At 39.8% G+C, this 15,431-nt stretch overlaps 1 protein-coding gene across 1 annotated transcript in view; it reads left to right on the top strand.

Annotated features, from left to right (window-relative positions):
* The first annotated feature begins 274 nt into the window (after positions 1-274).
* The window catches only part of LOC149175308 (uncharacterized), a 93,293-nt gene continuing 78,136 nt past the window's right edge, over positions 275-15,431 (top strand). Inside the window, exon 1 of the mRNA XM_089419593.1 lies at positions 275-821. Within this exon, the coding sequence (XP_089275719.1) occupies positions 383-820 (438 nt within the window). The 5' untranslated portion in view covers positions 275-382 and the 3' untranslated portion in view covers position 821. The remainder of the gene's footprint in view (positions 822-15,431) is intronic.

Raw genomic sequence — 15,431 nt, 5'->3', positions numbered from 1 at the left:
CTTTCTTTGGCATTGGAACAAAGAACATGAGGCAATGAAAACCCTGGACATATTGGACATTAAAAAAGATACCTGACGTCCAAACCCACTCACAGACTTGTGAACCCTTAGACTAACCCATCCTTAATACTCGACGTTTGGTGAGACATCAGAACCTTTCTATTTTAAATACTTATATATATATATATGTTCGAAATATTAAAAAAACCAAAACACTATAAAGATGCCTTAAAACGCCGCTAATAATAATAATAAGAGGAGGAGGCAGCTTTTCATGTGCAAAATCCATCCAATGAATATCTGTTTAATATCTATTTGGTAGACAGCTTTTCAGGTCTGGCAAAATCCAATGAATATCTATTTGGGATAAGGCATTTCAGTCATGGCGACTGTTCCATGCTTCAGTGGTGCACCAGCGAGGGTTCGAACACGTCAAGGTGCTCCCCTTCCTTCTCAATTCGGAGCCAGAAGAATCCCCACAGCAATAACCGCCCGGATAAAAAAGCCAGTGGAGGAGCTATACAACATCCGCGTGGAAAAGAACGTAGCCGAAGAACGGCTGGAAGAGCTGGGAGTCAAAAGATGGTCGAGATGGGAGAGTGGGAAATGCAAGCTCAAATGGGAATGGCATGTCGATCAGCTCGTCTACATCGCCAAGGGATGTGTTCGGGTGGTTCCACGCGATTGCAAGGACGAGGCCTGGTTCTACGAAGGTGACCTCGTCAGATACCCCAAGTGGCTGGAGGCTGCTCTGTACTTCCAGGGAACCTACGAGGAACGCTATCGTTTTCTCGCGTATGGGGACGACTTCTCTCTATAAGGTAAATAAATTGCTTTAAACCATGGACTGTATACCCTAAGCCACAAAATCCTAACCCTCAAAACCATATATCCTAAGCCACTAAACATTAAACTGGAAACTCCAAATCAGGATTGAACCAGTCGCTGTTCTTTCTATGTATTCACTAGGCATTATATGGTGCTTATTCTTTTTTCTTATTTTTTTCTTTTGGATTTTTCTTTTTATTATTATCCCTGTACATTGTGATTTCTGTCACCTAATAGCATTCTGAACTTGAACCTATGCGAGCAAAGGTTTATAAATTTCGCTGGAAAGAATGCCGGTGTTATATCCTCTTACTTCACTTGATTCATTAATTTTTTCAGGAAACATTATATAGAAAGACTTTCCTATTTTGCAAAGCTGCGGGTATGTATATGACACATTTTGAAACGGGGAATGGTTCTGTCAAAGGTACAGACATAAAAGTAAATAAGTGATAAAGCAATTATTCATATTCATTTTCGGATGAGATTCTTCATTGAATTTCAAAGTCAAACGTTTGCCATTCCTCAATTGATGTTTGACATTCAGGATTCTTATTCAACATTGAACAGCGGTTAGTAAAACATTAAACTTGTCATTGTCTTTAACAGCTCTTGCGTCTTAAATCAGATACGTTGAAGAATTGCTAGATGGCATTTCAAAAAATGAAGCATAAAAAACGTTATGTTGCATTTTGGTCATCATCGCTAAGGTCCATAGTCAATAGTCTCTCTTGGTAATTATTGTTTTAAACAGAGTCTTCTTATCTACATGGCAACTAGACGTATCTCAACAAGGCTTCTTGTCCACACATATCCTGGGTCTTTTTGGGCAAATGAGTTGAAAAGTGTGCTATGGATGTAGATTAAGTTATCCGCCTTCGTAATTTTAAACGGTTTCTCTTCACTGAGTGGATGAAGAATAAGGGCTTCAATTTCTTTAACAAGATGAGTAACTCACCACATGTGAGAGTAACCTGTGAGAGTAACCTTATGGCAAATACTCGCAACTTTGGAGCATTAACACCATGTAGTCACCACCAATCAATTGGATCCCTGTTCGTATTCCTATCTTTCAAAGTAGCATGTGTGCCAAATACACATTGCCCATGTGAATTGGGGAAAGACCATAACTTACTTGAACAACATTTATAAATCCTTTCACCACTTCTCTGTTTGGGGAAGGAGGTCTCCTCCTTGTTGTAGGATCATACGATTTTGTGTTAAATGCATAAATTGTTATTGGCTGGCCCTACCTTGACAATGGCCTCATAGAACTGGTTCTTTAAGAACAAAGTGTTTTACTCTTTACTTGAACAATTGATGGCCTTAAAAAAATATGGATTCAAAATGGAAGAAGGATCCATAAACTATGCATGTTATTGGTGAACTAGGTAACTTGGGAGAATTTTTATGATCAAGTACATTGACCCAGGAAGCGCTATTGTCAATGTTCACACCAACAATGTTCCTATTATAAACATTTTAATTGATGTAGGGCCTACCATCAATGTTATGACTAAGGAAACCATGGAGAAACTCCAGTTGGCCAACTTATTCCAAACTCCAATGGTCTTTTAGGTTGTTGATCAATTTCTTGTAAACCTAGAAGAGATACTAGAAAATGTAGTATTTTCTGTGGACTCTTGGAAATACTTGACATATTTGATGGTGTTGCAGCCAAAAACCAACCTTGGAGGCTACCCATTGATTTTGGGTAGACCATGGTTGGGCACTGCGGATGCCTACATTGGTTGCAAATTCAAGGATATGACCCTTTCTCATGGAAAGTCCATTAAGAGTCTTACCTTGTATCCCCTAGCAAGTCCTCTACAAGTCAAGAAATGCCTATGTGGGTGGGGGATGAGGATAGTAATGATGAACATTTTCAACAAACACTCACACTTGACCAAGTTCTCACTTTCAAGGATGAGATTGAGGATGATTTGATCAACAATTTCATAACCAATTCCTACTCATTCCATCACCAATTTTAGTTTTTCACACATATTTTAGGTTAGTGTCTCTAAGAGAATTATTCATTGGCTGCTTTATATATACAATCAAACTCCACGCCTTCTCTATATGCCATGGCAAAATCTCTTAGTACATCGATGGAAATTAGCTTGGGAAAGACAATATCAATCCTAGGTTAGAGGCCTCCCAAAGTGAATGATGGATTAATTTACTACAAATATAAATTAGTGCATTTGTTTGGGAATACAACGATATGAAAGGGATTCATTTTGATCTTCATACCCATCATATCTACATTAGGAATGAATCTCAACCTATTCGATAGCCTCAATGACGAATAAACCCTTCTCTTATAGATACAGTGAAGAAAGAATTACAAAACATGTTGAATGTCAATTTCATTTATCCTATCTTAGATAGCCAATGGATCTCGCCATTAGTAATAATATGTAAGAAAAATAGTAAGTGGTGCATTTGTGTTGACTAAAGGAAATTAAATAAAGCCACTTTAAAAGACTTTTTTGCTCTTTATTTCATTGATTAAGTTCTTGATACCTAGGTAGGTAAGAAATGTGTTTCCTTCTTGGTAACCCTCATTTTTGCCCCTTGCAAACTGGAATGTTAAGAGCTAACCAATTTTTGTCAGGCTGGTGTTTAGAGTTAGCTCTCAAAGTTTGCTATCGGATTTAGCGTCCACACAAGTCAAACACAATTCTCATGGAGATTAGATGCAAATATTTTTAATGATTTGAGCCTAGTCTAGAGTTAGAAACATGTCACAACCATTTTTTTTAATCAATTTTGGATGATTCTACTATTTTTAGCAGTTAGAGTTTAGAAGGTTGCATGTCATAGGTGATGGCATATTCGAGATCCTTGTCGGCTCACAATCTCGATGAACTGTTATGTTAGGTCCCTATAATACTAGTGTAGCGGCTTTATTGTTAATTGTTAGTGTAGCCCCATATTGTTATTGTTGTGCCCCATAGAAGCCCACTATTGTTATTATTGTGTCCTTACATTATTATTGTTATATAGGCTCTAATTATACTATGACCCCTTAGACTCCTATATATACCAAGGAGGTCTTGTCATTTGTATAATCCAATAATTGTTCATTTATATAATGAAAATAAGGTTTCCCTCTCGAAGAGGATAATTTTTAAGTCGTTGATTTATCTTTTCTTCTATTTTGTGAGCTGGTTGCATAACATTTGATATAAGAGCTTTGGATTCTAGGGTTTCACTACTTCAAACTATTGAAATTTCCAAGTCTAACACGTCAGAAATTTTTCCTGCATTATCTTGTTTATTTCACCTACTTGTTTATTCCTTAACAAGTTATTTAACCATATATATTATAAATACTAAAAATAAACACAAATGCAGTCTCAAATCATCTATAGATCATCAACTGAAATAATAGACAAACACACAAGGGACACCGTTATTTTTGGACAATCATCCCCAGAAAAACCCAACTTGGAAAAACTGGTGCAACTGTTCTGAGGGTTTTATTATTAAGTAGCTTTCTTGAGTACAACTAGGGTGCCAAACTGGCTCACTCAACAAAGATTTCTATTTGGCAGTAATACCTCTCCTCGGAAGCAGATATTCAGCGAGTTTGCCCCGTGTGAATCCCTCCAGCACTTCTCCAAGGCTCTGGTAGCTCTGGAACCCCCTGGGTCAGCCCTCTGCCTCCTTGCGTCAGCCCTCTGCCTCTCTGCGTCAGCTCTGTGCCTTCTGCTTCACCCACGCATGCCCTGCTAGCCTCTGCGCAGTCTCTAGCTGCCTCTGTGTGGCTCTTGCTGGCTCTGCGTAGCCTCTTCAATCATTGCGCTGGCCCTCTGGCGCTATCTCTGCCTCTCTGCTATGTACTCACTGCTCCTCGCTACAACTCAGATCACTTGTTCAAATTTTCTCAGCAAACCCCGCTCCAGAAAATCGAACTGACTGATCAATCTTGGTGTGTCTCTAACTAATCCTCAAGCCTCCTCTTATACTTTTTCTGTTGAGTCTTCAGTAATCGAGATTAAGTCTCTAATCAACGGCTAAGATTAGATTTGGCTTGATCCATGTCATTTAGAACATTCTCACCCAGTTTTATATTAATACCCATTAATATTTTATTTTTTTCAAGTTTTGACTTAGGAAGTCCATTAAAAATATTAATTATTTTAATATCTGTCTAACCGGGTGGAATTTCCCCAAACCATTTCTAGGTCTTGGAGATCTCATGTGCTTTAGCCTCTCCACCAATTTTCATGGCTAGAGCACATCCGATTCTACCCCCATTCAACCTCTTCGCGAGGAATGTGCTCCAATAATGTTCCACCATTGAACATCACTCTGATCATCCAACACCAGTATCTGTGCTGATTCTTGGCCTGCTGCCGAACATCCACTGCACTGCTGCCTCCTGTACTGCTGCCCATGGCTCTGCCACTGCCACTGCTACATCTGTACTGCAGCTCCCTCTGCATCCGTGCTGCTGCTGGTCCTTCCTCCCAACACTGCATCTGCACTGCAACTCTCTCTCAACATGTTGCATCGTGCTGCCCATAGCACTACCACTGCTAACTGCTGCACTGCAACTCAGTTAGCGAGAAGTAAGTAACTGATCTACCCAACTATTGACATCCTTATTGGTCTGGAAGCTATGCTATGCTCCCTCTGTTGCCTCTGCGCTGCTGCAAACACCTTTGTGCTTCTCGCACTGTTGCAACCACCGTTGTGCCTCTCTACACTGCTGCAATCATCCCTATGCCTCTCGCACTGTTGCAACCCCCATTACGTTGCTACAGACCTCTGCACTCTAGCAATGTCTTGTTGCTCCATCCGCATCTTGCTTCTACTGACATTCGTCATCCTGCTATTGTCACTTGGGGCTCATGTAGCCGGATATGATCCAAGAGTTTGGGTACCTCAAGGATCCTGCCCCTCATCTTCTGTATTCCTCCTGACTACAGCTCGATGTCTCCCCACCTCTTCTCTACTGGTGCATGAGCACTCATGGCACAATCGTCATCCATCTCGAATTCTTTCTCCCCCTGAGCCAGAGCTGCCTTGGAGTCGGAAGCCTCTCCCTTATTCTTCTTCTTGGGATACTGGGTTGCATAATGACCTAGCTCCCCACAATGGCAGAACTTTACCTTGGAGATGTCCTTCTTCTTCCTCTTCCCATGTTGTCCAGTAGATGCCAGAGCCGCATCCTTCTCCTCTTTCTTGATTCGACCTCCTTTGCTACTACTCCCCACCTTGGTCAGCCGTCTGATCTCTTCTTGGCAAAGAGCTACTCGCATATCTTCCCATCCTGGAAGAGTAGCTCTGCCCAAAATACTTCGGACAAATGTCTCCCAATCCTTGGAGATTGCGTTCAGGGCGGTCCTCACCATGAAATCCTGATGTGGCGTGGCCCCTATGGGAGTAAGTTGGTCCCGAATCTCTTACAACCTGTTGAGGTATAGATCTATCTGCTCCCCCTTCTGCATCTGATATGATCGCAGCTGATTCTCCAACAACATCTTCCTCTGCACGGAAGTGCCCTGATACAATGTCGTCAAGGTATCCCACATCTCCTTTGCCGTGTTCTTCTTGGCAATATTCTGTACTACATGATCCTTGACCCCATCAAGGATTATGCACTTTGCCTTCTCCATTGCATCTTCATACCTTTCATTTTCAGCTGGGGCCACTGGGATAGCCATGTTTCTCAAGGCAAAACCCTTGATGTGATGTCTATCCAGAACAGACAGGATCCTGGCCTTCCAGATGATAAAATTGGAGGTCCCTTCCAACTTGTCCTGATCCCTCAGTCCGTTCATTTCCATCTCCACTCTTCTTCTAGACTCCCTCTGAGTCTCAACTTCCCTCTTGGAAGTTCTCTCCTAGACTCCCTCTGATTCTCGATTTCCCTGCTTGAAATCTTCTCGCCAACTGTCGATGCACTCCTCTCTGATCCTCTTTGCAACTGCAACTCGGATCTGGATTTCTTGGCTAGAAATCCGTCAAGGCAACGACTCCCTCTACCTTGGTTCTGTCCCGTTAGGTACTGTTTTGCTTCGACAGCAACAACACCCCACCAGCTTCCCAATCCACAATCTGCCCACAGCTCCCTAGGCCCCAACAGCTGAAGAAATTGAGCCTCTTAGCTTTGCGCAATCCCGACAAGGCTAAATCGCTCCTCTAGCCAACTGCGTCAAGCCTACCTGGCTGAGTAGGATGACGTGGCTCTTCGTGAGCCTCTTCTGCCTCTCTTTGCCTCTGCGTTGGCCCTCTCTCTGGCTCGAAATGATGACGCAGGCCCTCTGCGTCACTCCTTCTCTGCTGCCTTCTGCTTAGGAATAACTATGTCTCTCGGGACAGCGATTTGTGCTGCAAATTTTCTGATTTCAGCTGGTGCCTTCAATTCTCCTATGATCTACAATGCTCTAATACCATGTTGAAATTTCTAAGTCTAACACGTCATAAATTTTTCCTACATTATCTGGTTTATTTCACCTACTTGTTTATTCCTTAACAAGTTATTTAACCATATAAATACTGAAAATAAACACAAATGCAGTCTCAACTTATCTACAGATCATCAATTGAAATAATAGACAAACATACAAGGGACACTGTTATCTTTGGACAATCGTCCCCAGAAAAACCCAACTTGGAAAAACTGGTGCAGCAGTTCTGAGGGTTTTATTATTAAACATCTTTCTTGAGTACAACTAGGGTGCCAAACTGGCTCACTCAACAGAGATTTCTATCTGGCAGTAATTCCTATCCTCGGAAGCAGATATTTAGCAAGTTTTCCCCACACAAATACTTCTAGCACTTCTCCAAGGCTCTGCGTCAGCCCTGCTAGCCTCTGCGTAGCTCTGGAACCCCTCGCGTCATCCCTCTATCTCTTTGCGTCAGCCCTGCTAGCCTTCCGTAGCTCTGGAACCCCCTGCGTCAGCCCTCTGTCTCTTTGCGTTTACTCTCTGCCTTTTGCGTCACCCACGCAGGCCCTGTTAGCCTTTGCGGGGTCTCTAAATGCCTCTGCGTGGCTCCTGCTGGATCTGTGTAGCCTCATCAATCACTGTGCTGGCCCTCTGGCATTATCTTTGCCTCTTTGCTATGTACTCACTGCCCCTCGCTGCAACTCAGATCACTTGTTCGAATTTTTTCAGCAAATCCTGCTCCAGAAAATCGAACTGACTGATCAATCTTGGTGTGTCTCCAACTGACCCTCAAGCCTCCTTTTATAATTTTCCTGTTGAGTCTTCAACGACCGAGATTAAGTCTCTAATCAACGGCTAAGATTAGATTTGGTTTGATCCATGTCATTTAGAACATTCTCACCCAGTTTTGTATTAATACCCATTAATATTTTATTTTTTCTAAGTTTAGACTTAGGAACTCTATTAAAAATATTAATTATTTTAATATCTGTCTAACCGGGTGGAATTTCCCCAAACCATTTTTGAGTCTTGGAGATCTCATGTGCTTTAGCCTCTCCACCAATTTTCATGGCTAGAGCACATCCAATGATACCCCAAATCAACACAAACAGGTCATCTTGGTATTTTCGCTATAAGTTGTTTTCTATGGAGCTTTGAAATTTCGACCACGTGGAGACAAAATCTTGGTGAAGTTCGTGTAAAAATTTCAGAGCTTGGTTCATTACATTTTCTTAGATATGGTTTAAAGAAGTTAAGGTTTTTGCAGACTCCATAATTCAATCTCAAACAAGTTACCTAGGGAAAATCGTCATAACTTTCTCTCTAAGCATCGGGTTTGAATTTTGTAAAAAGTGACTGAAAGTGCACGGACTGTAGTTTTTTGTGTATCATTTTCAGGGCCGAAGGTTCGAAATAGTGACACGTGGCACTCCATACAATTTCACTCTGCTAAACCAGTCCATAATCAGGTCATCATGGGCAATTTGGCATAACTTTATATTGAAGAATCCAGTCTTGGTTTGACTTGTGGAATTGGAAAGAAGACTCAGAGGGCTACCACAAGACGAAATTTCAGATCTTGAGAGGCCGAAACTGCAGAGATAAAACAATTTCAATATCATGCTCGTAAAAGCAAGAAAAAATGTGTATTTTTTTAAAATTATTTGCATAAATTTTGTTTAAAAAATCCGTTTGAAGTGATTCAAAAGGCATAGTGAAACATATATATCATTATTTGGTTCCAAAATGCCTCCAAACAAAAAATTGGATACACCTAGTAAGCAACCAGAAAACTGTACTATGGCACATAAAGAAGAGGAAGAAATGCAACATAATATATCAAAATTACAAGACCAAGTGCAACAAATTTTGCTCTTGCAAAGAGTAACAAAAAATGATTTGGAATCTAAAATGGATGGTTTAGAAGCAAAAATAAAAAGCAACATGGAGATTTCTAAAGTAGACATGGAAGTGATGAATGTCAAGTTGGAAGGGTTGACTAAGTTGTTGCGAGAAAGGCTTCCTAGTGATGACAAGGTAACCCATGATAATCATGATGAGGACAAAAGGAATATGAATTATGATTTTAGAGACTCCAATGTGGGGTTTAAGAACCACCACATTCCAAAGATAGATATGAGGAAGTTTGATGGCAATGATCCGACAACGTGGATACTACAGATGGAGCAATATTTTGATATACATGATGTGCAACACACACAAAATGTACGCATTGCATCTTTGAGCCGAGAGGCTCATTTTACAGTCCAGTATGAGGGGATGTGTAAGTTTGTCCGTCCGTCCGTGCCCCTTTAAAATAAAAATAAAAAATAAAAATTATGTTCTAAATAGAAAAATAATGCCGTTTATAATTAAAAAAATTGAATATGTTATAAGGTAATTAGAAGTTAAAAAATGCGTGAATCATAAGTTTAAATCTTATACTTTTCAAAAATATTTCAATAAGAGATTTAAATAAACTGTTTGAAGGTCTATGTTGAAATTTTATACTTTAAAAAAATATTTCAACAAGAGATTTAAATAAACTATTGAAGATCTATGTGAACTAATTTATGTCGATATCAACTTCATACATATCTATATATAGAAAAAATGAATTTTTTATGGTTAAATTCTTTATTTGGTTCTATATATACTATATTTAGCATTCAAAAATACAATTTAAACAATGAAAAATAACACATTGTATTTTGCACTCTAAAGAAGTTTGCATTTGAAGAAATTTGATCCCTCTTGGTTCATGTTAGATCAATACTTAAATGGATCTGTTGACACCTAATCATCAGGATTGGGTGAATATAATTAATGTAAATAAATAATAAGTAATATGAACAATCATCGGGAGATGAAGTGAACAGTCTCTCCCTCATGTATATAATAAAGACCAACCTGAAGGAATAATATACGAATCAATTTGTTTTGAGGAGTTACTCCCTGCCTGACATGGTATCAGAGCCAGCTCCCGAAATTAGTTGTAACTCCCTTCTGCCATTGTCTTGTAGTTTGTCCCCCTGTGGACTCTGTCTTCTGCGCTCTGTCTGCCATAATTAATTCTGTGCCATTTTTGCCATGCCTCAGACCTGAAAACCTTTTGAATCGCTGCATTGAATGCCTTGGGGCCGTGCTGCTGCATTGAATGCCTTGAGGGAGTGCTGCTGCGAGAGTTACTGCGTGAATGGTGTGAAATGCTGTTGTGTTGATGGTACGTGAGCTCTGAGAGCAAAGTCCGAAGTGAGGCCGCTTTCTCAACCTCTGGGTTGCATCATTATTCCGGGTAAGGTTTACCACCAGATTACTGTGCTGCAGTTAAGGAATTACTCTTGGGATGCTTGGGGTCAAAGCTTCGGCTCCTTGAGGGTTTTGTTTTGTTATTTCCTCGCTGTAGAAATGATACAACCTTGGTGTAAGCTATATTTGGGGTTCTTGCCTCTTAAGCGGTTACCTCCGCTGATTTTCTTTAAGATGTAATTAAATTTTCCTACCCTGGACAAGTGAAGGCTTAGGGTTCGATTGTGAACCCGAGATTATGGCTACTTCGCTTTTGCTGCTCATCTTTCATGCATTATTTTATGTGAAGTTTGTAATTCCTTTATGATGTTGACGAACTGCTTTCCAAGCTTCGGCTTTAGGGTTTGAGGACGAGTTGTATATTTATGGTGCGGCTGCTGAGTACGTGAGCTCTGAGATTATAAACTATGATCAGCACACCTGCGTGCGGTGAAAAGTGAACGCTTTGATACCATTTACTTTTGAGAAAAGCATTCGTCCATTTTTTTTGACAAATTCCAATTACATGAGAATTCAAGTTATGATAGGTGTTTGAGCAGTTGATATTCTATATAGAATACAATTTTACTCTTTGTATATTAAATAAAATTCTTACCTAAACAAGAAGGAAGAATAACGCTGTATTATTCTGAAGCACATTTTTGCCAGCAGAAGTATCTTTTACAGTACACAGTTTTTTTTTACAGTACAAGATTTTACAATGCATTCAATCATATCCATTGTGGGAATAGTTCTCACTGGCAAGGAGAACTATCCTGAGTGGTCCCGGATGATAAAACACACCCTCATTTTCAATGAGTTGTGGAAAGGAGTGTGCATTGGAGACGGAGAAAAACAACCAGAACAACCTACATCAGACAAAGAGCTCGCCATTTGGGAAAACAAGAACAACAAAGCCTATGCATTAATCGCAGCATCTGTAAGTGAAGAGGTGAGTCGCCATATTACGCCATTTTCAACTGCTTTCGAAGCCTTACAAACGCTGAAAGAACTCTATGACTCACATTTTGCACTTGATGTTGTTCAACTCATGATTAAACTCTTCACTCTTGAACTGCAAAATAATGATCCTCTTGCTCTTGCATCTGAAGTAAAATGTATAATGCATGATATCCAAGCCATTAAAATTGATTTGGATATTCCTCTTATTGCTTTTCTCAAGGCACTTTATCCTACTTACTCCAATTATCTCGAGTCATTGCAAGTAAATGGAAATCTTAAAAACATTACCTTTGACTCTCTTGTGAAAATTTTTGCTAAAAGAGAGAAAGCTTTTGGAAAGAAGATAGCCCCTGAATCTTTTGAAGAGGCTGTGTGCCTTGCTCATAAAGAAAAGCATCCTGCTCAAGATTCTTCAAGTGGAAGAGGTGGTCGAAGAGGAAGAGGAAGATATTTCAGAGGTAGGGGGGGCAGACACTCTCAAGGAGAAAAGGCAGATTTGCACTGCATACGCTGCAAAAAAAATGGATCACATGATGCCTCTACATGCAAGTTACCATGGGACAAAATTGAGCAGCAAAGAAACCAATAGAAAGGTAAAATTGATGATACAGACAAAGGTAAAGCACCTGAATCCGCTCACTATGTTGTGGCACAATGTAATATTGGAGTAAATGAAGATTTATTTAATGCTTCACTTGCTTCTTGGAAAAATGATTGGTTGCTTGATTCAGGAGCAACTTGCCACATGACTCATAGAAAAGATTTTTTTGAAGAATTTACTGACAATGTTGATGGAGCAGTATACTTTGCAGACCAATCGAAAATCAAGCCATCAGGGCTTGGTACAATCAGGGTTAAATTGCTTGGTCTTCCAGACTTTCTTCTGCATCATGTTCTCTATGTCCCACAGCTGAAGAGAAACTTGCTGTCCTTGGTCTACATCTGTCAGCAAGGTCACTCCATTCATATGTTTGATGGCAAGCTTGAGGTGAGAAAAGCATCTGACCACTTACTTGTCATGAGGGGAATAGAAGAAGAAAGGCTTCTCGAGTTGCAAAGTACCTCTGCTCGTGCACAACATTTCTCATACAATTCTCATCATGAAGAAGGTACACTTCCATCAAGTTTATTATGGCATGCTAGACTTGGACATTATACTATGACAGCCTCCGCTTGTTGAAGAAAAATGGTGTTGCTGGTTTGCCTACAATTCCTAGGAAACTTAAGCAATGTGATGCTTGCATTCTAGGAAAGCATAGCAAATAGTCTTTTCATGATTTACATTCAAGAGCACATAGAAAACTTGAACTCATTCATTCAGATTTACGTGGTCCAATGCCTGTTCCTTCTGCAAATGGAAATAAATATATGATGACATTTATTGATGACTACACTAGAATGTGTTGGGTTTATTTATTGAAGAACAAATTTGATGCTTTTCAAACATTCAAGAACTTTCATAAATGGATTGAAAATGATGCACAATCTCATATTGGGTCTATTCGCACTGACAATGGAAAAGAATACACATCCAATGAATTTGAAAACTATCTTCGCCAACATGGGATCAAACATCAAACAATTGTGCCTTATAATCCCCAACAGAATGGTGTAGCTGAAAGAATGAATAGGACAATCTTAAATATGGTACGATCATGCTCTTCTTAAAAAATGTAAAGATAATGTTTTGGGCTGACGCTGTTCTATGTGCTGCATATATGAAGAATAGATGTCCATCTAATGCTATTAGAAACAAGACTCCATATGAAATGTGGTATGGAGATGTTCCTTCGGTAAATCATCTCAGGGTCTTTGGTTCTACCTGTTATGCCTTTGATACCAAAGGTACATAGAAACAAACTTGGTGCTAGAAGTCGTAAATGTATCTTCCTGGGGTATTCAAACACCTCCAAAGCATACTGTCTCTATGATGAAGTCAATAAAAAGTTTGTTGTATCTAGAGATGTAATTTTTCTTGAATCATCCAAAACTGACAATGTTGTTGAGCGGCAACTTGATCGCTTGGATAGATTCGCAAATGCAAAATCATTTCAAGAATTTGATAATCAGATTCCACATCTTGAAGGGGGGATTCCTATACTAGATCAACCTGTGGAATCTTCTTCTGAAGAACACTCTCCCCTGCATGAAACTCCAACAACGGATGATGCTTTAAGTGATGTGATTTATAGAATTGGGAGACTCAACCTTGATTCAGTCCCAACTCAATCAGCGAAGCAGCCTGGACCATCTGAGAAAGGTCCCCCAAAGTCGTTGACAAAGACACTTGAAAATGTTCATCCTGATGAGGTTGGAAAGACAGGAACTAGAAATTCAAACTGGCAAAATGGAGGTGATGTAGATGACCCTAATTCACCTGTTGATATGGATGTTTCTTATGATTGTGAATTGAACTTGTCTACAGATTTTGAACCAACTTCCTTCAAAGAAGCTGCTTCTCATGATGAATGGAAAGAAGCGATGCAAAAGGAGTATGATGCCCTCATAAAGAATGGCACCTGGAAGCTGGTTGATCCTCCATTAGGAACCAAACCAATTGGCTGCAAATGGGTCTACAAGAACAAGTATAAAGCTGATGGCTCACTTGACAAGCACAAAGCCAGGCTTGTGGCAAAAGGTTTTGCACAGAAGGAAGGGGTCGATTATGAGGAGACTTTTGCCCCCACAGCAAAATGGGCTACCATCCGGACACTCTTTGCCCTAGCAGCTCAGAACGGTTGGAAAGTCCATCAAATGGATGTAAAAATTGCTTTCTTGAATGGAGATCTAAAAGAGAATGTTTTTATGTCCCAGCCTGAAGGATTTGCTGTGAAAGGACATGAACATAAAGTATGCAAACTTGTGAAGTCCTTGTATGGCCTCAAACAAGCACCGCGAGCCTGGTATGAAAAACTAACTGAGCATCTTCGGAAACTCAATCTCAAACATTATGATCTTGATGATGCAACTTTATTTGTCAAGAAAGTTGGCAAAACAGTTGTATATTTTATGGTATATGTAGATGATCTTTTGATGACAGGGAACAATGAAAGCTACATTGCATCCATAAAGAAGGAATTGGGGAAAAGTTTTGAAATCACTGATTTGGGCTATGTTCATTACTATCTAGGTATTGAAGTAACCTAACATCCGAAGTCCATATTTCTTTCTCAAAAAAAGTACATTGGAGATCTGTTGAACAGGTTTGGCATGACAGAATACAATCCTCTTACTACTCCAATGGAACAAAACTTAAAGCTCACATCTGTTGAAAGAAAAGAATTTGAAGATGCAACAAAGTATAGACAACTTGTAGGAACTCTCAACTACCTAACTACTACCAGACCAGACATTTCGTTTGTTGTTGGAATCCTCTCCAGGTTTGTGCAAAAGCCTTGTGAGAGACATTGGTCTGCTGCAAAAAGAGTTCTAAGGTACTTGAAGGGAACTCAAGACTTTGGAATCAAGTACACACAGGTGGACGACTTCAGCTTGATTGGATACTCTGATTTAGACTTCGATGGAGACAAAGAAACTGGGGTATCTACTTTAGGATATGTTATGAGTCTTGGATCAGGAGCTGTCTCCTAGAGATCATGCAAACAATTAGTTCTAGCAGATTTCACAACAAAAACATAATACATGGCAGCAGCTGAAGCAACAAAAGAAATTGTGTGACTCAGGAAAATTCTTGAAGATTTGCAGGTAAAACAAGTACAATCAACTCCACTCATGATTGATAATACCTCTGCAATAAAGTTGGCCAAGAACCCAAAGTTCCATGATCGAACGAAGCACATCAATCGTAAATATCATCTGATTCGACATCATGTTGAGGCCAAAACAATCCATCTCCGTCATTGTTCCACTAATCAGCAAATTGCTGACATCTTCACCAAAGCGCTTGGAAGAGAAAAGCTTGAACGATTCAAAATGATGCTTGGA

This window comes from Pinus tabuliformis, chromosome 4_1 (genome assembly GCF_031772625.1).
Source record: "Pinus tabuliformis cultivar Carrire ecotype Pingquan chromosome 4_1, CPIR1, whole genome shotgun sequence".
Taxonomy (NCBI): Eukaryota; Viridiplantae; Streptophyta; class Pinopsida; order Pinales; family Pinaceae; genus Pinus; species Pinus tabuliformis.
The sequence above is the reverse complement of the archived record's forward strand: the minus strand, read 5'-3'. Positions and strand labels throughout refer to the sequence as shown.